General features: G+C 37.8%; 1 protein-coding gene across 6 annotated transcripts in view; it reads left to right on the top strand.

Moving 5' to 3' along the window:
- The window catches only part of GRIK1 (glutamate ionotropic receptor kainate type subunit 1), a 228898-nt gene that overhangs the window by 192291 nt on the left and 11706 nt on the right, over window positions 1–24901 (top strand). For 2 of the 6 annotated variants that reach the window (XM_072398115.1, XM_072398102.1), the window contains 4 exons: window positions 4343–4560; window positions 10035–10260; window positions 17477–17727; window positions 18372–18533. In XM_072398115.1, coding sequence (XP_072254216.1) covers window positions 4343–4560; window positions 10035–10260; window positions 17477–17727; window positions 18372–18521 — 845 coding nt within the window. In that variant the 3' untranslated portion in view covers window positions 18522–18533. The other 4 variants (XM_072398109.1, XM_072398097.1, XM_072398119.1 and 1 more) reach the window with 3 other exon arrangements.

Below are 24901 nucleotides of genomic sequence, written 5' to 3'. Positions count from 1 at the left end.
CACCCCAGATCATAACACTGCCCCCACAGGCACCCCAGATCATAACACTGCCCCCACAAGTACCCCAGATCATAAAACTGCCCCCGCAGGCACCCCAGATCTTTACACTGCCCCAACAAGCTTGGGAAATTTTCTTTGGTATATTGTGTATTTAGTATATTTATAGAATGTATGTTAGTGTGCAGGTGGAACCCAGGGACAAAGGTTGTATCAAGCCCACTTTGGTGCTCCAATGCTGAGTATCCTCTTTTTTTTTCTTTTGAAGGGTGGGAGCCCCTTACCAAGTTTTCCTGAGGGGAAGCACTGATTTCTACTGACACCTCTTTAATTTATATTTGCATCACATTGCAATTGAATTTAGGACCTATGCTGCACAGGAGCCTCAAGACATACAATTCCTCAAGTAAAGACTGCAATTAAAACCACACAGAAATTCCAACCCTTCCTTGCACAACTAAAAAGAACATATATTGATTCTTCTTGTGAAAATGTTTATAGTAAAAATGTAGGAAATAGGATAAAATATGCCTTAAGTAAACACAGATTCAAAAAACATAAAATGAGTTTATTATAAATATATGAAGTGTGAATCATATCAAATGTCTGAATTAGCTCAGCTGCTTCCTCTTAGCTTATGTCAACATTCATTAGCTCTAATAGGCTTTGCTTAGCATTTTAATTGCTGCAGGGATAATCTTTAGTGTGGCTAATTTTTAAAGTGGGCTAATCCTGAAACAATAAATATTATATATATTAGGCAGTACAAAAAATGAACATCTTTCCCAGATTATTGCTATTGAAAATGACTGAATATACCAAATGGCTTTAACACAGTTTTACTTGTTATGGAGGTCCTTATGAAGATTTTTAACATTATTCTGACATGCAAGACAAATTGTATTTACAAAGTGCCCTCTATAAATGGGATTATGGCTAAACCAAGCTGGTATAGAAAGGGTACATCTCAGATTGATGGTCTGCAAGGCCTCTCAAAAACATTTAAGACAGACTTCCAGATTCTGCATTTACCCTGCATGGGCTATTGCAATAGATTTCCTTGTGGTAAGGTACATTGGATTAAGTAACCCTAGGCCAAGGTGTTTTCTAAGTATAATCCAGATCTGCCATTAGACTTTTCAGCCACTGTCTCCTATTTGTTTCTAGTCTTTGGTACAAATCCTGATGACATGCCTTCTAGTTCTTCACTTATATATCTTGGAATACTGTTATTCCAATGACAATATTGTCTTTAATTATACTTGCTACACATATTCTACCAATCTTGCTTCCCCGGGGTGCCAATCCACAATATACTTTTATTTTGCTACTTTACTCACAAAACTTCAGATTGACCTGAAAATGGGTCAATTTGCAAGGATAAGAAAAAGAAGGATGGCTAAAGGATGCATTCTAAGTAGTACTTCTCATGTATTTGTTTGCACTAGATAAAAGGGGACCAACAAATTAAACTTGTTGGAGTTTAATGAGGCAGTGAGACAATCTGGGCATACATCACATCAGGGAGTATGGCAGATAATTGAATCGTGCAGCTGGATTGGAGTGTAAACACGTTCAGTGTCATAGCTGAGATATCAGCAAGAGTTTGATTGTGTCTAAGAGGGTAGAACAAATCATTCAAACAAAGTGCTTTACCATGAAATCAGGATAAAATACCAACATTGTGCCCTCTAAAATTGTGCAATTTCAGTTAAAGCATATTTAAACAAGGTGTGTGATCTCATTGCCGATACACAAATAGCTTTGTGAACTTTAGCAAAATAGTTGAAAAGTTTAACTTTCCCTAAAGCAGTGTTTCCCAACCAGTGTTGCATGTAACCCTAGGGGTTTCTTAAAGCAATGAGCAATTTGTGCCTTCCAGGTCAGTTACCATTAACATCAAAAATATGTTTGGCAATCTGTAAGAATGACTTTCCCCCTAATTATCAGCCATGACCACCACATATACTGTGATCTGCACATTCTGTTATTATAGCAGGGGTTCCGTAAAACCTAATGTTTTGTCATGGGTTCCCACATGTTAAAAAGGTCAAAAAGTGACATGTATGCATAAGGCCTTTTAATAAACAAGTAATAATCCTAAGGGGTCTTAAATAGCTCCAATAGGTTCAAAAGGATTTAAGTAAAGAAGACTTTATCAAGGCCCTGCAAAGCAGTCTAAATGGACCACTGAAGGTAGTTTTCAATGTTGTAATAAAACTCCATAGCTAGATTCCACATCCTGACTTTTAGTTTTTTTAATAAGTAAGAAAGCCCTTAAAAATTTTTTTGTTGTTGCATGGGTTTAATGGGTCCCCAGTAAAAATAAACTTCAGGCATCATGATTTTACAAATGTAAATCTGTTTCCTAAATTTGCATCTAAACCTAACCCATCTGGACCAGCTTTAAAATGCAGTTCAGCAGCAGTCCCCCTACCTGTGGTCTGCGGACCACTAGTGGTCCGTGAGAAAATTTTGGTGGTCCGTGGCTCTGGCCAGTGAGACCTGCCGTGTCAGGTGGAGGATCCTGCTTGGGGGGGGGGGTGCACTGGCCAGAGCCACGGACCATGTCTCCCATATGCATTGCAGGCTCAGGGTGGTGGGCAGGTTGTGTCTCTGAAGTGGTGTTCTGCTTTGATACTTAAGACCTACTTGGTTTCCCCATCACAAGGTTCTAGGCACAGAAAATACCTGTTTAGGGGGCCACGTTGGCACTAAACAAGTTGAATGTATGGGCATAATAATAATAACTTCCTTGACCCAAATATTATCTTTTAATAAAATAAACCTCCCTCAAGCACAAAATTAATGACTAGGTGGGTACGGTTACCTCTTGTGCCATTAAGATCATAAAGTGCTGAGATCCCAGCAAAAGAACAAACCCCCTTAAGTTTTAGGAAACAGCACTAATTACCATGAAAAGAAGTAAACATGTTCATCTAGGGGTCATTGCTCTAGATTCTAAGCCTTTAATATGTAAGTTTTCCCCAACTTTTTTTTGGAATACAAAATTACTATTTACTTTATGGACACTCATTAATTATTACTATCTACATTTCTTTCACATTTCATTTTTTTCACATTCAGTTTGATTTTTTTAGCACATTTGCCAGTATAGATGATAAGGATTACAATTAAATTCAAAGCCTTTTTTTCATTTAAATACTTTAAGAATGATAATATTAATATTCATACCCAAAACCTGCAAATATTTCCGAAAAGCAGCCTTTTCCAGCATGTCATTTGTTCTTCAATTTGATCAAATAAAAAAAAAGAAACAATTGGAATATTGCCTGGGCATGCTGAGACTTTTCATTGATAATAAAACACTTGGATTATGTGTGATTGGTTTGGAACTTGTGATCTTTGGTGAGGTTCTGTTGAAAAAACAATGACAGACAGACATTTGGGAACCTAGAAAACAGCCACATCATAAATAATGTGCACTGCATCTGTTTAGATGACTGTGGGACTATGCTACATGAGTTGTGTTTGGTTCTTTGAGCCAGGGGACCAAACATCACCACAAATAATTTGTTTCATGCTCACTTCTCCGGTGATCACTGGACAGTTGTGGGTGGAAAAAAGTCATTCTGTCAGCCTGGGACCAGTTTTATGTGATCTTTTTTTACACTGGTGGCTTGCAAAAACTATCCATGTAGTTTAAGTCTAAGTCTCCTGGGGAAAATACACAGAGCTCGAGATTACCTCTATAGTGTTAGAAACCCAAACCTACCTGAAATTATTATCAGTTTATTATGGTTGCCAATTACAAGTGAAATCACATGTTGACCTCTCTTAGTTTACAGGGGATCGACGTACAAAAACAAAAAAGACCAAAACAAAAGCAGAGCAGTTGCAAGCTATCACATTCCATCTTTCAAAACTTGGAATTTGATTGCCATGAGCAGCAGCTCCACTTGTGTTCCACTTGTGCTTATACATTCTTGGCAAGATACCAACTTACGAGCTCATCCCCATTTTGCCTTTAAATAGATCAAGCTATGGTACTATTCTTCTATGATTATCAATGTTCCTAATTGTAGAATAAAGAAAATAATAAAAGAGAGGGACAACCTTGTAATGGCCTTGTGAGATGTATGGAGATATTAGGAATGTAGAAGGAACCTCCTATATGGATTCTGTAAGAGCAAAAAGTGTAGGTGACATAAGACTTTAGTTTCCAGTTATAGCTGAGATATTAATTATAGAAAGAACTGGCCTTTTCCTTTCAGAAATAGGCTTCACTTTTTCATTTTAAAACTCTAAAACGGTAAATCCAGATAAGCAGCCATAGTACTTCATCTGTCCATTTGAAATATAACACTGCTGTGTCTTGAAACAGGATCAGAGCTAATGCCAAAAGCCCTTTCTACCAGGATAGTGGGAGGTATATGGTGGTTTTTTACCCTGATCATCATCTCATCTTATACGGCAAACTTGGCCGCCTTCCTAACGGTGGAAAGAATGGAATCTCCAATCGATTCAGCAGACGACTTGGCCAAGCAGACAAAAATAGAATATGGGGCTGTTCGAGATGGCTCAACCATGACCTTCTTTAAGGTAAGGTCAATATTGAACTCTTATCTTCTTTTAAGAAAATATAGCAAATAAGTTACAATGTCTACAAAAAAATAACAAAAATATTGTATTGTTAAATTTAATAGGTGTAATTACATGCATTTTATTTGCTATGACAGCTCCCCCTGACCACATGTCAAAGAAAATGAGTAAATTATTAGGAACAGGTTCCATAATTCTGTAATACTCACAAACAACAAAATAATAAAAAATCATATATTAAGTGGCCACTCATTCTTTTCAAAAAACTTACAAAACTGCAAAACCTACTTTCTTTCCCTAGTTTGTTCACACATGATTTGCTTAGGTGTATGCCATGGTCTGTGAACAGATATTCACCAATGTGGTTGGATCAGACTGCAGTCTTGGTGCACTGACTCTTCTTTATTCAGTGAATATTCTGTACTCTTAGTTGGGGAAGGTATTCAATAGCTCACTCTGACCTGGTTCTCTGAATTTAGCTGGGTTCTGGAATGGTATCTGCCCTTGATTTTTTACCCCTGGCTTCTATCTGTCTTGTCTGTACTACTTTTGATTAGATAACCTTGGAATTTTAGTTTCTTTTTTTGTGTGCCATGTGCTCTGATCTTCATCCTAATTTCCCTGACCCCCATCACTGATATCCTGATTATGTTTGTGTGCTGACCGCTCTGACCCAAATCCTTGCTGACCATTCCTGATCTTGTATCCCTAATACTGATCTATCCATAATGTAGCTGCAAAATGTAGTGCTTTGCTTGATCCTTTCCAACTATCAGCTGCTCCAAGGATGGCAATTTATAGTTCAGCCTAACAATTGTTATGTAGCAATCCCCCCTCCACCCCCAACCCGCTTTCATGGATTCTGATGCCATTGTACCTGTACAGGCTGTAGCAGAGCCAGCAGAGGTATTAGACTGTTACCCCATATGTGGACAGGAATTTATGTGAATGGGTCTGTATACACTACAAAGGCTTCATTCTATGCTGCAACTATACTACTATTCAAATCATAATATATCTTCCAGAATAACAAATATCTATTTATTAATGAAGGTAGCCGCAGACCTTGGAGGAAGTCAATGTGGAATCAGAAAAGGCGACAAAGTTTGCCAACCTTGCCAATCATTTCTTGCCCTGACAAGCCTTGGGAAGTGATGTCTGCCTAGACTTCATGTTTTAGGCACTGCCATTGCAATAAACTTCTGGGAAACTTTATGACCTGTCCATGTCCTCTGGGTCATGGGGGAACCTAGTATAGTTTTACCTTTACATTAATCCTTCATAAAAATGAGTAAAGTCTTCAAGTCGTATTTTCAGATCCTTCCCTCTAATACAGTACAGTAAATCCTGAAAGCATTGTTTTAGTAGCAGCTGTACAATGTGCATCTGCAAGCAAAAAAAAGAGAGAAATTGGTTAACCATAAGTGAAAAAAGTTCATATTATTATTGGTGAGATTTCTTTCCACCCGTCAAGACATTTTATATTTATCTGTAAATGTTTTTCATGCAAGAACAAAGGCTTCTTTTATCATTTTGCTTAAACCAACCATACACCTGTATTAAACAGCATCAACATATATCCAGGTTAGAACAAATGTCATTGTTCTGCAAATTTGGTTTCTAGGAAACCACTGAACTCAAATGACTATTCCAGTTTGCTTTAAATTATGCCTAACTAAAGCATCCGCAGCCAGATAATTAAGGGGATGTCAAAATGGATGTGCAGGTGTACGTGCATTGCGCACAGCAGGCTCCGAGCCCCCTTCACACCTGAAAGGTTAAACAATTGTGTGCCAGATTTTCTGCTAAGAAATTGTCTGCTTTATTGTGTTTGCTACTAATATTAGAAGTGGAGCATACATTAAAAAATCCTTAGTGTTTTAGACAGGTATGGATGCTGAAATATGGCCATTCTAAGAGAACTAAGCTATATTCTAGCAGTGTAATGCAAGATTGTGTATGAGAATTGCCATGCCAATCATTTTATTAAAGAGTCAAACAGTCAGTGGGAATAGTATGTTTGACCCACCTCCAATACCGAGGCCAAGGATGAGATAGGTGGGAGTTGAGGGACTATGACAGATATATATAGGTGTAGTTAAAGTGGGGTGGAAATTGAAGATTAAAGCAATGAATTTTGAATGAATTTAAAAATTTGTTTTAAATGCGATTATGCAGTGAAAAGAATATTTATTCTAAAACAATCACCGTTTACTTCTACCTCTAGAAAACATTTTACAGTAAAACTGGACAGATTTATACCATTTGTATTGAAGTGATTTATCATGTCAAATATCCAGTAAAACAACATATTCAGATCCATCAGTTGACAGCATAAGTAACATGCGTTGATAGCCTATTCTAAATTTATCATTGCAGTTGATGTAGTTCTACATAATGTTTTAATTATTAAGTAGTAGGCACTAGGACTAGTTTCTCATCTCCCTTCCTCTTTTCTCCTCTGCCTTTCTCCACTATGCTCTCTCCTTCTTTTCTTCACTTTTCTATCCCTTGTGCCTTATGTTTTCCAAACCTTAAAATATTTTATTTCATAATACATATCCCCTATGCTGTTTCTAGTTCCCTCCCTCCCATTTTTTTTTTCTCATAATTCCTTTCTTTTCCCCTATACTCACTATGTATCTTTTATTTTCTGTCTTTTTTCCACTTCTTTCCTATTCCAATCTTTGCTTTCCTTCTCCCTTCAGTATCCCATCTCTTGTTCCTTTTACTGTTCCATCCCCAAAGCCCTTAATATTTCCTTACCTAATACATGTCCTCTTTGATGTTTGTTTCACACCCATTATTTTTTCCTATAATATCTCTTTTAACCATTAAGTGTTCCCCCACTTTCCCCTATCCATTTCCCTTTTGCAACCCCAAGATCTTGATGTTTCATTAACTAATATAGGGTTTCCCAACCATTTTAACATGGAAGTATTTTGAAATAACTTTTAGGGAACCCCTGCTGTAATTACTACATCCACATCCATACATTAGCGGGATGGTCGCTAGGAAGAATGCCTCTTACATTTCTGGCCAGTGGGAAGAATGACACCTTTACTAATAGCCAAAAATTCATTAAACTGACCTCAGAATTACAAATTGCTCATTTCTCATAGAATCCCTTGCAACCTCTGGAGGAATCCTGGTTGAGAAACACTGAACTGTTACTTTTTCTCCTTCTCCTTTTATTTCATAATCACTACATGTTTCTACATTTACCACTGTCAGTCTTATCTTACCATTCCCTCCCTCTTCCCCTCTCTACTCTTCCAATTAGTTTTTAATATTTTTTAATATTTGTTGCCTTTCCGTTTCCAACCCCCAAAACCTTTATTATTTTAATACATAATTCATTACATCATTCAATACATTTGCTGCTTCTAGTTGTATCACCCCTTGTTAGTGTCACGTACAGAGAGACAGGACGACTGAGGGGCGCTATGACTTGCACGGAGGTGGTGTGAGCCCTGAGAAGTAAGCCCTGAGCAGTAACCAGGTTTAGTCCAGAGCCTCTGATGGTGAGGCTGTTGCTCTGCTGGTTACTGCCAGGTTGCGGTCCTTGGGCACACCAAGGTGGGCAAAACACAGTACCAAATCACAACACAGGGATAGTCAAGGGAAGCCGGGGTGGAGGCAGGCAGCAAGCAAGAGAGGTCAGGTCACACGCCAGGGGTCAAACACCAGGGATTCAGAAGACAGACACCAGTGACAGAGGGGCCACTGAGGGCACAGGGAACACTGGAGACACTGGAAGCAACAGGAGGCACAGGAGACTCAAGGATATCCACAGACAGGAACACTGGAACAACACAGGGAAGTTGGCTGGGAACTAACAGACCGGACAACGAGGGGTTAACACAGGAGCTGGACAGAGGAAACACTGAATTAAGCAACAGGTGTACGGGAACTAGCACAGAACTAGGGGCTCGGCACTAGTGAAGAGTTGTTGCACGAACACAGAGTGCAGTGTGTGAGCTAGCTAAATAGCCAGGGATGGTTAGAAGGCTATTTTCTGATTTACCAGAGGATTGGACGAAATTGATAAAGTTTAGAAACAGAGGTACGCCCAGCGTCAGAACTGCCCGCATGCGCACCAGAGAGACGCCTGAGCTTTAGTGAGGAAGAGGTAAGTGTGACAGTTAGTTTTCCTCATAATCCCTCTCTTTCCCCTTACCCATATGTTCCTCTATTTTTCCTTTTACCACTCAAACAAACCCTTTAGCTCCTTTGTTTTCTTGCTTTCTCCCCCCCCCCCCCCTTCACTTCCCAGTGTATTGATTGCTCATACACCTTATCTCATCTTCTGTTTTTTTCTTTTATCTTCTTTTTTCTTCACTTCACTTTCCCATCTCTTAGACTTCCCCTTTCCGATCCCAAAATACATGTAGCCCCTTGCTGTTTCTAATTCTTCCATCCCTGTTACTTTTCCTTATAATCCCTCTCCTCCCCTCCATACCCACTTAGGGTTCCCCTACTTTCCTCTATCAATGTTTTTTTCCCATTCCCTTCCTCTTCCCTTCACCACTCTCCTCTTGCCTTCAAATTCTCATCTCTGCAACCATAAGACTCATCCCCCTTGCTGCCCCTAGTCATTTCACTCCCTGTTACTTTTTCTTATAATCCCTCTCTTTCCCAACAATACCCAAAAAGTGCAGGAAGTATTTTCTTCCATCAGTCTTTATTTCCCATCCCTCTTCCCATCTCTGCTTTCCTCTTCCTTTCACTTTCCCACCTTTTCAGCCTTTCCCCTTTCCAACCCAAAATCCTTAATTTTTCATTACCTAATAAGTGTCCCTTTTTCTAGTTGTCTCGGCCTCTGTTACTTTTTCTAATCCCCCTCACTCCCCTTCATACCCACTATCTGTTCCCCTACTGTACAGCGCTGCGTAATATGTTGGCGCTATATAAATCCTGTTTAATAATAATTTAATAATACTGTCCTCTGTCATCTTTTTCAACTCCCTTTTATGCCCTCTCCACATGTACCTACCCCCTCCAACCTTCTATAACGCTCTCACCTTTCCCTCTCTTTCTTTCTCTGTTTATATATAGCACTCACACATCTTTCCCTCTCATTCTTTCTCTCACCTCTCCCCTATTCCTTCTTTCTCATTTTCCTCCTCTGCTTTTCATTTTTCTCTTTACTCTGCATGCAGCTTTGACTTCTTTTAATAAAAAGCTGACATTTTCTGGTAAGACCTCGGCTATATATACAAACAGAGTACAGATTCAGTTTGTTTTTATTGGTGAGTTCATGTGGAGCAGTCATGATGGAGGGTTTAATACCGATATTTTATAGTATAGTAAGGCAGATGGACTGGCTGTACTCAAACACCTCTAAATCAAAAGCTAAGGCTGAATATTCCTAAACCATCTATTAGCTGCCTTTACTCCCAGCAAACATTTTTCCCATGAAATAGATGTTTTGCACCAAGTAGGCCTCTGATTGCTGGTTTTGCTTTTTTCAGAAATCCAAGATTTCTACCTATGAAAAGATGTGGGCGTTTATGAGCAGTCGGCAGCAGACAGCGCTGGTGAAGAACAATGATGAAGGAATACAGCGGGTACTAACCACAGACTATGCTCTGCTCATGGAGTCCACTAGCATTGAATATGTCACGCAAAGGAACTGTAACTTAACTCAAATCGGAGGCCTCATTGACTCAAAAGGATATGGCGTCGGTACCCCCATCGGTAAGTCTTCTTTAAAGGTTAGCTTGATTGACCGGAAAGCCACAAGCCTGGCCCTAGAGGACTTTAAGGCTATTTTTTATTTTTCATTTTGTTTTAAAAAAATAAATGGGACATGATGAGAACCTGATACTTCCTAATTTAGACAATGCATCTTTATGTATGACTGATACATTATGATGAATAAGTAAGCGTGCAAGAAAATTGTCCAGTGGATGATAATTCATGATGTGGAACTGTTGTTGAGAAATTACATGTTCCTTTATATCTTATCCTATTTTTATGGGTAAATTTGTCCTGAAAAAATAAAAGTGCAGGGAAAAGGTCACATTACTATGAAGGGATTTGCTAAAGACTTCTATCAAGAGGACTTAAATATGGAAACCCAACCACAGTTCTTATTGAAAAAATTATTTAAAGGCCATATTTTATTTGATGTAAAAAAAAAAAAACATCTGGTAAAAAAAATCTGCACAAGTTCTGACTACGGACTACTGCAGAATCTTCAAGGAACCTGAAAACTCATAATCAATATTTCCCAGTTCATTTGACTTTTCTGTGGCTAAATTCTGACGACTGGAATAAAGAAAACAGCTGCCCACAGTAACTAATCAAGTTTCATCTCTACCAGGGGCTGAATGGGGCTGAAGCTGCAATTGCTTTTTGCAATGGTTGAGGGTGGCTTGGCATTTATATTTTTGCATTTTATGATCCTTTCATTACTTTGTTGTAGCCCCTTGCATCTATGTCTGTAGAAGTATACCCTCTGAGTGGTTTCCCAGGTATTTTATTATCCGGAAGTCTTCTGTGGCTGCCTTCAAACCACAAATTCCACTTTCACTAAAGAAAAGCATAGGTTTCAGTGATTTATTGCCCCCTGCCTATTATTTTCAATGTAAAAACCTATAGCATGCTAAACCAGAGACTTTTTTTTTTTTAAATTAGCTTGGCCAAGTCAAGTCTAATCCCTCTCCCAACAAACCCAACAAATCATTTCCACAATTACCAACCTTCCCCCCTTCATGCCACCTTTATTGGTCTCTATCTGCAGATAATAACTCAGAAAAGTTTACTTTATCCTTGTTCTAGTTGTTGGGTGACTACATTAAATCACAGTTACCCGTAGAGCTCTGCTGTAGACACCTGGCTACCTCCCATTTACAATCTAGGGACCAAGATTCTGCCTGCATTGGCATGCACAGACAGCAATGAACATGGCAAAATGATGGCAGTACACATGGCCAATATACTGCCCAGTGTTCCTTAATGAAATTAAAAGTTTAGATAAGGAACTTCTGAAGGAGGGTGTTGATTACTAATTTAGCGACATAGAAAGAAGGTAAAAGAACTTCATTAAAATTAAAAAATACTGTGGGCCTGATTTATTACAGCTCTCCAAGAATGGAGAAGATACACTTTCATCAGTGAACCTGGGTGATCCAGGAAATAGCAAATGACTTTTAAGGAATACATTCCAGTTTTGCTTGATCACCCTTTCAAGTCCTGTAATAGGTTGCTAAATTAATTGTTTTACTAAAAGAGTACACACTTTTTACTTGACAAAGTAAATTTCTACTCTGTAAGAGATAATTCACTTGGCTTAGTGAATATGATGTGCATTCACTTTGCAAGGAATATGTAAGCACATGCAGTCAAATGTACAAAAACAGGATTTGTATAATATTGATATTGAAGATGATAAGATAGCTAAAGTCAGTGGAGCTTCGCTCTATTCACTAAGCTGTGAAATAAGTATGCAGATCAGAAAGTCTAAATTTACTTTGATTTTACTATCCGCATTTTCGTTCCATGTCAGTGATTAAATTGTTAAAGCTAGAGACAGGTAGGAAAATTGCTTTTTAATAATGAGCGGAACAATGGCTTATTCCATATTTTGCCTGGTATAGCTGTTATTAAAAATAAGAAAACCATAAAGCATGGAGTCCGCTGTATAATCCTCCACCAGATATGACATTTATGACAGGTATTATTTCATGCAAGATTCTTTTTTTTAAGCCTAATTGCTGATATACCAAGAAGCCATCACCAACTTGCTTTATTAATAAATACCTGGCAGTGGTACACTTACACATTAATTAGCATCCATGCATACATGAAACAATAATAATTGATATTAGGTCCACCTAAAGGCTTGTTTTATTGTCATGAACTTTGCTGTATTTTAAAGTAAGATTAAACGGCATAGACATCAGAAAATCAGGTGCTTTCATTAGAGTATTTTAGGGTCCCAGTCAGTCAGTTCAAAACATCTAAATGTACAATACAACACATGTCAGTAAACCACATCAGATGGAAATACAAGAGTAGTTGTTATTGCAGAATACTGCAAATTACGGGGTCTCAGCTGGGTAAAATTCTACCCCCTACATTGCTAGACATTGAGAAAGTGAATGCCTTTTCCATTGAAGAACAGCAAAATTCAACTAAAACAAATACATTGGTCTCTGTATGAGTTACCTAGGAGGGGAAACACTCTGTATCTGCCGACTAACCCCATCACCTGCCTAGGAACTGCCTGCAGTACATTTGTCAGCCTTTCCCCAGAGATTGAAAGGAAGGTAAAGAGAAACTACTGACATCCACCCACCCCCCCGGACCCAAAGCCAATGCATTGACTGCCATGATAATAGTTGCGCCATCTGGGATTATGTAGAAATATAAACTTCTATTTCTGAGAAGTTCAATAGATTTCAAATTTATTCTTTTCATTGACAAGATCTCCAAGGTCACTCGTTTTCTGTCATTACACTAGAAGAAAATGTAGAGTGAAATTCAAGTGAAAAAGCAAAGTATACCCCATGAAAATGTTTAAAATTTTATCATACTTAAACATGCAAACCATAGATCTTTATTCAGTGCCAACAAATAAAGGTGACATGCCTGTATAAAACATAAGGGGAAGTTGTTCATTCATTTATTCAACCAAATTATGAAATGATGTAATGATGTACAGTGGAAAACATGAGTACACATTTGGCCTCAGAAACTATTGCCCCCTTTAGCAGAAATTATATTTTAAATGTGTTTTGAATAACTGTCCAAAACTCTCTGACATCTGCAGCTAGAAGATACTTCTCCAAAAACCACCATTGTATTTGGACCAAACATATCTCTTACTGTGGCCAAGCAGCTTTGTCTTTGATTGGCCATTCCTCACCACATTGTTGTAGATGGCCTGGCCTTTGGCTATGCATGACAAGCTATAGTCTTTCTCTAATGTGCTTGAAAAGCAAAAACATTTTTCTGGCATAACGCTTATGTAGTTGGTGCAATCTCTTTATGATGGTAGATGCATTTTCTTTGATCTCTACATTTCTTGAGGATCCGGGTGTACAATGTTTAGCAGTTCTTGGAGACTCCTTTCAGCATCACATGCTTAGCTCCTAAATTTTGTTGACCTGGCTAGTGCTGGATAAAATACCAATTGTTTTAAAGCTATACCACTCATACATTGAAACAAATCATTTCCAATCCTTTGGAAAGCTTTTTAAATTTATTGGCATTCACAACTTTTTTGATGCCACAACATGTCAGTGATTAATACCAAACCCCAGATAGCTGAGGCCTAAATAACACAGATTCCACCTGCATAATTCCTAAAAAGGATGTAATCATTGGCACCTAATATGGAATCTGTAAGGCCCTGGTCCAGCAACAGTACCCGCCAGACACCAGTCCCCCAATCTGGCACCACACTCCTCATCTTCAGCTCAGCCTCAGGAGCCAGCACATGGTTGCCCTCAGAACTTGGTGCACAAGGGATGGTGTCTGGGGAAGGGGTGGCAGAGAACCAGGAGCCCACAGATAAAGCAGTATTAAGACTCCAACAGAGACAAGTCCAGAATACAGAACCAGAGGTCATACACAGGCAATCCCTCCACCAGATGAGGTACACAAGGGCAAGAAATAAGCAGTTGGAGTCATGGGCAAAAAGGTCGGTCCAGGCAAAAAAAACTCACAGGCTAAGGAACAGGCAAGGCCAGCAACAGTAAATCACATGAATACACACCAGCAGCAAGTTAGCCTAGCTTAGCAGTACAACAGGCCCTAGTGACTGGGAGCAGAGAGGCGATAAAGTCCCAGCAGCCAATGACAGCACAGGATAGAGTCAGGAATTGATCAGCCTCTAAAATCCCCTTAAGCTGTGCGCAGCACACCAGTGGGTGCTGGGGATGCCGATAAAATACATCCGGCTTCACGGCTAAAGGGAGGCGGGGCTGCTGCTATTTCTTTATTCTCTTTGCTGAAGCACATGACATTGCTGGACAAAATAGGCTGTGTGGGATACTGCGATGGGGGCAATCGCTGGCCCAATAAGCGTTTCCTAACAGATTTTATTTTAAGTTCATGAATTTGAAGTGGTGGCAAATGTAAGGGTGTACTTGCTTTGATCAGTCTACATTTATTATTTTAGATTATCAGAATGGATACATCATGGAAATTTATGTGTCATATGTTTAAATATATTGTCTTTATTTGAAATATGTTTAAATTAGTATAATGTTTAAATTGGTTAAAAAAGTCAACAAATTCTTTAGGGTGTACTACTAATAAGGTGTACCACTAAGGTGTACTACTTTTTCATTTCAAGTGGTGGCAAATGTAAGGGTGTACTTACTTTGATCAGTCTACATTTATTTTTTTAGATTATCAGAATGGATACATCATGGAAATTGATCATATGTTTAAATATATGTCATATGTTGTCATATGTTTAAATATATCGTCTTTATTTGAAATATGTTTAATTTAGTTATTATAATGTTTAAATTGGTTGAAAAAGTCAACAAATTCTATAGGGTGTACTACTAATAAGGACTACTACTAAGGTGTACTACTTTTTCATTTTAACTGAATGTCCTTTAAAATGAATGTGCTGCCACTTGTGAGAAATGATAGGTTTCCAGCCATACACTTTGTTTTCGGAATACATAATATCCAGCCCTCAATAGAAATGTAATTTTTCAAATGTATAAATTATGTTCATCTTTTTAATACACTGTTTCTGGGAACTGTTGTTGAAAAATGCTAATACAAGTGACAAGAGTACGAAGACAAATATATTTTTCTACTTGGACGAAGTATGAGAAGAAAACAAAATCCCAACTAAGAAACAGACAGCACATGGAGAAACTAAGAGGAATGGGATTAATGACCAAGTACTGTTAACTCTGCTATTTTCACAGCCTTCAATTTTATATTTATCTTGCTGATTTATGTTTGTACAGTTTCACGTTACAGTAACACTCCAAGACTAAAAAGGTGGTTAGCTAAATTAAAGTAACTAAAATCAGAGTGGGCATAAAACTGTTCCTTGTAAACACAATAGTAAATCCTGAAAGCCTAACTAAAGCCAACTTTGGACAAAGCAAATTCTCAAAGCAACCATGCTGATTAGTGTAATTTATAAGTATTACCTTTGTAACTGAACTTTTCAAATTCATGAAGCCATTGTGTAGCCGTACCAGTCTGTAGTTGTGCAGCTATTGACAGAGCCAAGACCTTTTGTGCCTAATAATTTCCTATTATCAAACTGAGTTCTTACATTTGCCCACCACCTTTTCCTGCAATGTAAAGTTATGCCTATTTTTGAAGGTGCATTAGGGTTCAATTACTAAAATATAGATCTATATTCCTAAATTGCCTTTATTACTAATATATAGGTATATGTTTGCAAAGTGAATTATCCCCTTGTACGGGATCTTTCACTGGACATAGTGACACTGCTGAGTTCAACCATCCAATCATGTGCTGGGAAAATCCTGCTTGTCCTTCTTTCCTTCCACGTGATTGGGTGTTGCAAAGTAAATTTTCATAACATTCAATAAGCTAAGTGACTCATGTCTTGCAAAGTGGAAGTGAACAACCTCAGATTGCGCAAGTGCAAGTAAATCAACCCTATGGTGGCTGATGTAATGTGAAGAAGTGTGGAACTGTGGTCTGGTATCTGTTGTTCTTCCTACTTTGGGTGTCTTTCATGGCCATACATCATTTATTCTCCCCATGGCTTAATTTGGAGAAAAGTAATAGGCTGTAATACAGTGCTAAAGCAAAATTTGCCCTCGAAACAGTATTTCAAGTGTTCCATCTACAAATGTGCTGCATTACTAGTTATATTCACTTATTTACCAGATCAGTATTAGAATTTTCCTTTCAATTATTCTGCAGCACCAAACATTCCTGTAATGCAGAGAAGTCCAATCCTAAAGAAGCTTTAGAAGCAGAATATTTCAGCAGTATTATTCCCCGGTCTCGTGCTGCCATTCAAAGAATCGGCCTATTGCAAATGAAATTTGTTACAGGGGGAAGCCCAGGCAGGTTATTTGGCATCTTTAAAATTACAAAAAAAAGTCCAGGGTATAGGCCCTCAATTTGTGGAATCGTCATCGTTTGGAATCATCATCATTTGAATACCAAATGGGGCATTTAATGATGCAAGCAGAGTCCTAAGTATTCAGGAATTTACTATTAGAAAAGAGTTTTATTTAAAAGAGAGAATATTAGGGTGCAAAAATGCTCAATTAGGTTCCAGATTCCTGATAAAGAATAAAAGTTGATCCTACAAGAAACCCTGTAATGATTACCTCCCTCAAACAGAAGCAACACCACCATCCTAAATATTGGTTAAGGAGGGATAATGAAACAGCAAGATGACAGTATTAATATTATTACTTGAATTTCAGAGATTGTATTTAAAAAAATATTTTATTTCTGCTTTAATAAATATACTCATACAAACATGTAAAAAGAGAAAAATCCAGGCTTGCAGGATCCTAAATTGGAATAACAATGTTTCTTAACTTTTTTTTTAACATGAAGGAACCCTTGAAGGAACTTTTAGGTCTTCAGGGACCCCTACTATATTTTACCTCCTACATTTCTGGCTATTGGGAAGAATGCCACCCTTACAGATAGGCAAAAGGGCATTGGTGTAAATTAAAATGATCTGAGAAGCGCAAATTGCTCATTGCCCAAGGATTACCCCTATTACCCCCTAGGGTTCCAAGATACCCTGGTTCAGGGACACTGCCTTAGATCCTCAAGGCAAGAGTACTAATTATTTGCTAATCGTGTCCTCTGCCATGTTTAGAGCCCCAACCTTTTAAAACAAGTAACAACTTTAAATTGATGGCATTGCAATTTCCTCTTAAAATAAACATTATAAAAACTACACATATTGTCATCAATCTTCCCACAGGCTCACCGTACAGAGATAAAATCACCATCGCCATCTTACAGCTTCAGGAAGAGGGGAAATTACACATGATGAAGGAGAAATGGTGGCGAGGGAATGGTTGTCCAGAGGAAGACAGTAAAGAAGCCAGCGCTTTGGGAGTGGAGAACATTGGAGGGATCTTTATTGTTCTGGCTGCAGGACTCGTGTTATCAGTCTTTGTAGCAATAGGAGAGTTCATCTACAAATCTCGGAAAAACAGCGATATAGAACAGGTGAGTGTTGAGTGCCCCTGTGCCTACAATAAAACAAGGTAAGACGTTTGCCTTGGTTGGTGGACTTGGAATAAAAAGTGTTCATGTTATCTGCTAGTTCTGTGGTTGCCTTGTTCCTGTACATGATCGGAAACAGTTCAGCAAGCAAATTGGATTACACAGTTACAGTACTAAAGATGTCAGGCTTGGTCTACGTTGACACTTATGAGATTTATAATATACCTATCATGAGATAATATTGTCCGCAAACTTCTCCGTGCCTTGTTCAAAAGCTCTGATTGCTAGTATTAGTTCCTAATTTTTTTATTTTAACTCTTATAGCAACCTTGCCTTGTAGCAAATTTGCCTTTTCTTGTCTACTAAGCATTAAAATCTGATAGTGTTTCTAAATAGGGATCTTTTTTCTTTAATAGAATTTGAGTATCATCTTTTTATATTAAAGGATATCTCAAACATCCATTCAGCATTAAATTCAACGTCATTTTGTTTTTGTCTTTTATTTGCATTTATTGTTATGTTTTGAATTGTTTTTCTATTGTTTCCATTGAGTTTGCCATACTATTATTTTCATTGTGCTTTTATTGTCATTGTCATATTATTATTAATTTATGCATGTTTCTTCTCATCCCTTTCTGCATGCCAAGGCCTTTTGTTTCTTTTACGGTCTGCAATGTAAACCAACCCACCCGTCAAACTCCACTTCGGGGACTACCCTGTCTACGGAATTAGACTGTGGCAAATTACTGCGGGAGGAGCGAGGAATAAGAACACAACCCTCTATTCACACCGTATAATATACGTAAAAGGTGTGTCAATGGTCCTGAACAGCTCATAGGGATAGAGTTCGATCTTACATTACATTACATCTGCCTTCTTGGTGTTGCAGACTGACTCAGGGTTTCACATGAGCCAAAAATTCAAGGGTGTCCATTGAGAATACACTATAATGTTGAAATACAAGGCTTCCATATCTTTTAAACATGAAATAATAATATAAACCAGGAAAGTCAGAAGTCATGCCAACTTAATACCCATACCAACAGGAGCATACCTATACACCCAATTGATCATTTGTTAGTAAATAGGAGGAGGTACCTAAAGGTACCAGTGAACAATGGTGGTTGCGCTAAAAACCAGATCACAACCACATTACACCATCTGTAATGTCATATGTCAACCAAACTGCTACCAAAGCAGCCCTGGAAGCTTTTAGGCTAGATGAAGGAGGCATTTGTATGATTTAAAACACAATAAAAAAGCCTTCTTTAACAACACTATTAATAGGCCGGAGAAACCGGTAAAGCCCCTTTCAGCAGAAATTACTCCTTGAGGGTTTTTCGCACAATTGCCATCCATTCACCTTCCCTAACGTGAGAAGTGAAATACAACTTCTACATGAATAATTTCCACTGTTGTAAATGTTCATAGAATTTAATTTGTGATCTGGCTGTTTCAAATCCCCTGTAACATTTCAATGTGATTCAAATCAGAGCTTTGACTTGGCCAGTTCATAACCCTCTATGTTCCTTTTGAACCTTTTTCTTGTGGAATTGCTTTTTAAGACAGTTTTTAAGATAGTATTGTATTGAAACTAAAATCTATTTTTGGTTTAACCTATGGACAGATGACCTCACACACTCTTATCAATCTCGCTTCGATATGTTGTACAAAATTTATAGTTGACTGGATAACTTGAACTGGCTAATGCCCTGAATCATTAAAACAAACCCGAGACCACAACTAATCCATCATTTTGCTTGCTCTTTTGTCCCTTTTCCATAGCAAAGGCTTTTTCTGACATGCATTCTATTCGGGTTAAATTGGTCCAATCTCCTTCTGAATGTAAATGCTTGCACTTTGACATAAACTGTTGCAAGAACTACCTGCAGATCCCTTGAAATATGGCATTCGTAATTTCTCACTCGGTTAAGTTTGCTGGGTTAACCACTCCTGGCTATATTAGCAGTCTTTATAATCTAAGCAATTTGTGGATGTTACAGTTGAGTGAATAATTTCAAATATTTTGTTCTTAAAATCAACTCCCAGACTTACTTTATAGTCATCCATAATGTTTTAAGGGTCACAATGAGAATTTTTTATCTTGGCATGATGACACCACACACATCATTATCAAAGAGACCCAAGATATCCGAGGCGTAACAGAGGTTCTTGTGCATAGTCTCCAAGAAGGTTCTAATCCAGTGTTTCTCAACTACATTGGTTTCTGTAGAACCCTAGGGATCCTCCAGAGATTGCTAAGGATTCCTTGATCTTTTTGGCTATTGGTAGGGTGGCAGCTTTCCCATTGGCCACTAATGTAAAATATATTTTTCCTACTGACCACCACACTAATGATTTGTGGTTATAGTGATTATAGCAGGGGGTCCCTGAAAGTTATGTGAAGGGTTCACTCATGTTAAAAAGGTGTAGAAACACTATTTAATCACTGTCATGTAATCTGAAACACCTAAATCTATACATATGGATTTGAAATGGTGGTGAATGTCAGAATGCACATACATTTCCACATGATAAAATTAGAATTACCATCATGTCGATTTTATATAATTTGTTTAAAGTATGTCCCTTTCATAGGCATTGTTTCAACAAAGACCTAATGTTTGTTCAAATTTCATACTTTTTCACATGACTGTAAAACGTAGGATAACCTTTGAAAAAGAATATATTTATTACATACTGGTCCTTTCTCTAGAAACAGAAAACAAGATTAGTTACTCCAGAAAGTCTTTTTCTCCAAAATAGGTTTTCTCCATTCATGCGGCATTTTGTTGTTTCCCAGTTTACTGCAAGGGCAGAGGTCATTTTTTCTCATATCAGTTCTCTGTTCAGAATAAAAGACCTTAAAGTAGATCAATTTTAAAAACAAGTGGAAAGGTTGTGTTGACCTGTAAAGGTTCATTTGTAATTGTTGGATTTTGTATTTTTATTAGTTCTTAGAGTTAAGGTCTGGAGAATAAATGAAGAATACAGTGCATCCATCATATATCTGTACTTTACTGGGTGTAGATAACAAAATCAAGACTTGGATTACCTATTGGTTTTTCACATAAGACAGGTAGACCATTTACATTCCATGTTAGGCTTACTTACTCTACCCAGGTCAATTTGCCATTCTTACGACTACCTCTGGAACAGACCATGTCCCCAAAAAATTCTCTGTTGGCCTTATGTACGTGAGATCAATTTACAGCTTCTCTCCAGTAAAGACGGAAGCATTAAGTGGGATTAGAATGTGCCAACACACACAACTTGCTTTAAAGTATAAAAAATGTAGCCAAATTTAGTAAGTTGTTATCAAGTTTTTTGTAGGTAAAACTTTAAAACCATCAATTTAAAACGAATATAAATAAGCGCCTAGAATCGGCCCTTTCACTATAGCATGCATGTGTTGTGTGTTGGGGAAGGCATTAACTTTTTTAATATCCTAATATTCATTATTTTGAATTAGTTTGTTGTAATATTTTGTAATATTAGTGTATTCCTATTACAAGGGGACTGGGTTTTAATAACCCTCCCTTTACTCTTTATTCCAAATTTCACTAAGGAAAAAGATGAGCCCAGGACACATGTGTGGGGCTAAATTTTGGGGCTGAACAGCATTTTTTGTAAAAAATAATTTTGTTTACATTTCATTGATGCCATACTATTATACTATTTACAGTGGAAGCAAAAGGTTTAGGTGTTCATGTCCTTTTTTGCCAAGTATGACTTACAATTAAATAAAAATATTTCAGCTTATCAGTTTGACATCACCGTTGACCATGGCCACCAATTACTATAGTACTATAGTTAAATCACTTTGTTTAACCACAATAAGCCATACATTTTAAGCAAATGTCAGTTGTGTTTACTCCACCCTGACCAAATGTTCCTAGCCCTTCCCCAGTTGGAAACATGGGAGAGGGAACCTAATATTCACCACCAAATCCATGTTCTGATATCCTGTAAAATGGTATTATGAGATTCAAAATGTCCACTTTTGCCATTCTGTTGTTGTCCCCACTAGAGTATTATTACTGTAGGAAACCCCACCATGAGCCTTCTGCTTTTAAATTGAAACTCATCTAAAAAAGAGGGTTGGATGGGAGTAGGATACCCACCAAACAAGAAAAGCAATATCAGACTGTGGATCACTACCACCAAACCTTCGGGATTAGTTGAACTTGTGTTTGCCTTTCTATATTTTCTTGCCAGGCCGTTCCTGGTACATTGAGCCAATTGTAGCTGTCAAGGACTATTCTACGTAATGGCAACACATCATACTCTCTGATTGCAATCACCAATACCTCCCATGTGGACAGTTTGTCCTCCTTTGCTGGGTCCAGCAGCAGCAACTTCCCCCATGCTCTTTCTTTGGATCTGTCTAGCAATTTAGCCCAGGGTGTTATATAAGCCAAGACCCGAGACCCAAACTCAAGGAACACTAAATATTTATCATATTCTTAGCAGAGACCATTGGACAAATTTATTAGTGACTGGCTGCCCAAGTAAAATATATTTAACCCTATTATGGCTATATTTCACACTGGAACCTTTAACAGAAGAATGCAGAAGTAGTCAATACCCTGATCTTAGGGAGGATCTGTAGATCTAAAAAAAATGAAAACAAATGCTCAGGCCAGCTCTATTCCAACAGACTAAGCAAAAAAAGCAACATATATCATAGGAGTCACCCCAGCAATTTGCTGAAGGTGAGTTTCCCTTCATCCGCCCTGTTAGTTCACATTACCTTCAGTTCAGATTTCAAAAAAGTAATCTGGAGACACATGGCAAGGAACATTTAAGACCTTGGGAAATTGAGAATGGTTTTGATAATCTTTGAGTAAATTAATCTGTGCACATTTTTTGAATGATAACATTTTTGTATAAAGAATATATTTGTAAAATGATGATAGTACAGGAGGCATGAAGGTTGAGCTCAGGGGAACAAAAGATCAAAGAAGAGGTATAAGTGTCACATCACACAAAGGAGAAAAGATCAGCAGAGGAAGAAAAGATGGCTGGGAGGGATGAGAGTAGAGGATACAATGGAACAGATAAAGACAACTACAGAAGTGTGTGGGATGAAGTATAATCTAAAACACATACAATCATTAGCTCTTGTTCTCCCAACAATAGTGCCCGCAAGATGCAGTCTAAGCACAGGGCAGTTTGAACTGTAGCTTCAGGACATATTTCAACCATTTAACCCCATCAAAACATCTCCCAGGGTTTTTGCATGGATCAGTTTGACCTCTAGTGAATAAAGCTGAGTATCACTTTATTGTAGAATGATGATATGACTTGCTAAATGAGCAAGATGAGTGGCCTCTACTTTTGCAATTAGTTAAAGTAGAACTAAATCCAATTACTAAAACCAGAACTTTCACCCAAATAGTTTTCATCTTTCCTCTTTCTAATGCACCCACTTCTGTGCTGAATTGCTGGACAGCTCTATACAGAAATACGTGCTTGAGAGCCAATAGGGTAATATAGATCAACACAATATAAAGACTCCCAGGGTGTTTTGTAGATCATATCAGAAGAGGTGAAACAGGCTCCCCTCTTTGTTGCAGAAGAAGGGATGGGATTTCCAGTTTCAGAAAATAGTTACATGGGCTATATGGCCAAATGTATGTGGAAAGCCTTTCAATTGATTGAGTTTACGTATTTCCAGTAAAGAATACAGCTATTGCTACAGCAAACAAAGACATATTAAACAAATGTGGTTTTGGAACCCTATAGTAGCAGTTTGGGGAAAGCCTTTTGTTCCAGTTCAAACATTTATACTGTGCACTTGATTTGATGAGTTTGGTTTGGTATTTCACCTATTTATACCTAGTCTTCTCAATGACAATAGAGTGGAAGCTATTATATCCATAAAGAGGAGGTGGTGGATTGCATATTAATGACCATGATTTTGGAATAGAATGCAGAACTTCATATTTGGATGATTGTCAGGTGCTCACAAACTTCTAATATGTTGGCAAAATATCCTAAGGATACTTGTACATAGGGAATGATATGAATGAAGCATCACATGACATTTTGTATATTTTTAGCTGATAAAAGTGCAGGGAAAATGTTAATATTAAATGTATGACTTTCATACATTTGCCTTATTTTGTTTAGACACCCTCCCCTGTATGAAATCAGCTGCACAAGTCCCACTTATTCAGTTTAATATATCAAACATGTTATGTGATTGCAATTTTTACTGGCAGAGAAGACTGTGCACCCTTCAGTGATCTTTCCCTGCACATTCAGCTCCATTTCAGTAACCTTTCACTTTTTATTTCTCCCTTTCGCGTCTCTTTAATAAGTACTGTTACTTTCCAATCTCACCTCATGACGGACTGCATGACCTGAGCTACATTTACAGTGGAATTAAAGGATGAAATGTTCCTTACCCATAAGCCCTTGGATAGAAAAGTGGGCCTCTGTCTGCACTGAACCAGAATCTGTTTTTTCTGCAGTAATCCCCCATAACTTTCAAAGCATTTAAAGCAGACTTTTCATATTCAGGGTTTTATAAGACCAAAATCCATATTCTAACCCACTGGGCTCCATGTATGTGGAAGAAAAAGTGTCTGTTCAGCACAATGTACCTAGTGAGATCAGAAGTTCTAAATCACTTTATGGGTCACTTATGGACAAAGCATTATTGTATTATCATTCATGTTTTTATATAAAGTAAATTGCAATAACAAAAAAGTAATAAAAAGGGCAATTCAGGCTTACACATATTGTTTTCAAAGAGCACAAATGTGTTATTCCTAGATAAGGAGACAGTTTATCATCTGCTAAGCATCTGCAGGGCTTCCATTAATAATTCATTTAACTTTCATCAGTAGATAAGAGTAGGAGTACAATTAAAAATGATACAATGAAGAATTTGCCTAAAAGTTCTTGGATGTTGAGAAGCATAGACTGTAACTTGACTGAAAATGTCCATCATGGCGGAGCTGTGAATACCCCAATCTAAAAGCATGGAAAGGCCCTAAGTTTAGTAGGCCATTCAGGCAAACAAATCCCACTGAAAGCATATTGGACAATATTTTGGTTACTGGCAAATTATATCTAGTACTTGCAATAAAGCTATGACATTTAGGAAGAAAAAAGGAACAAACGGGATGGAAGGGTGGGAACCTAAACTGTGGGTAAAGATCAATAA

Source organism: Pyxicephalus adspersus, chromosome 1 (genome assembly GCF_032062135.1).
Source record: "Pyxicephalus adspersus chromosome 1, UCB_Pads_2.0, whole genome shotgun sequence".
NCBI lineage: Eukaryota > Metazoa > Chordata > Amphibia > Anura > Pyxicephalidae > Pyxicephalus > Pyxicephalus adspersus.
This window is presented reverse-complemented; position numbering and strand designations above follow the sequence as displayed.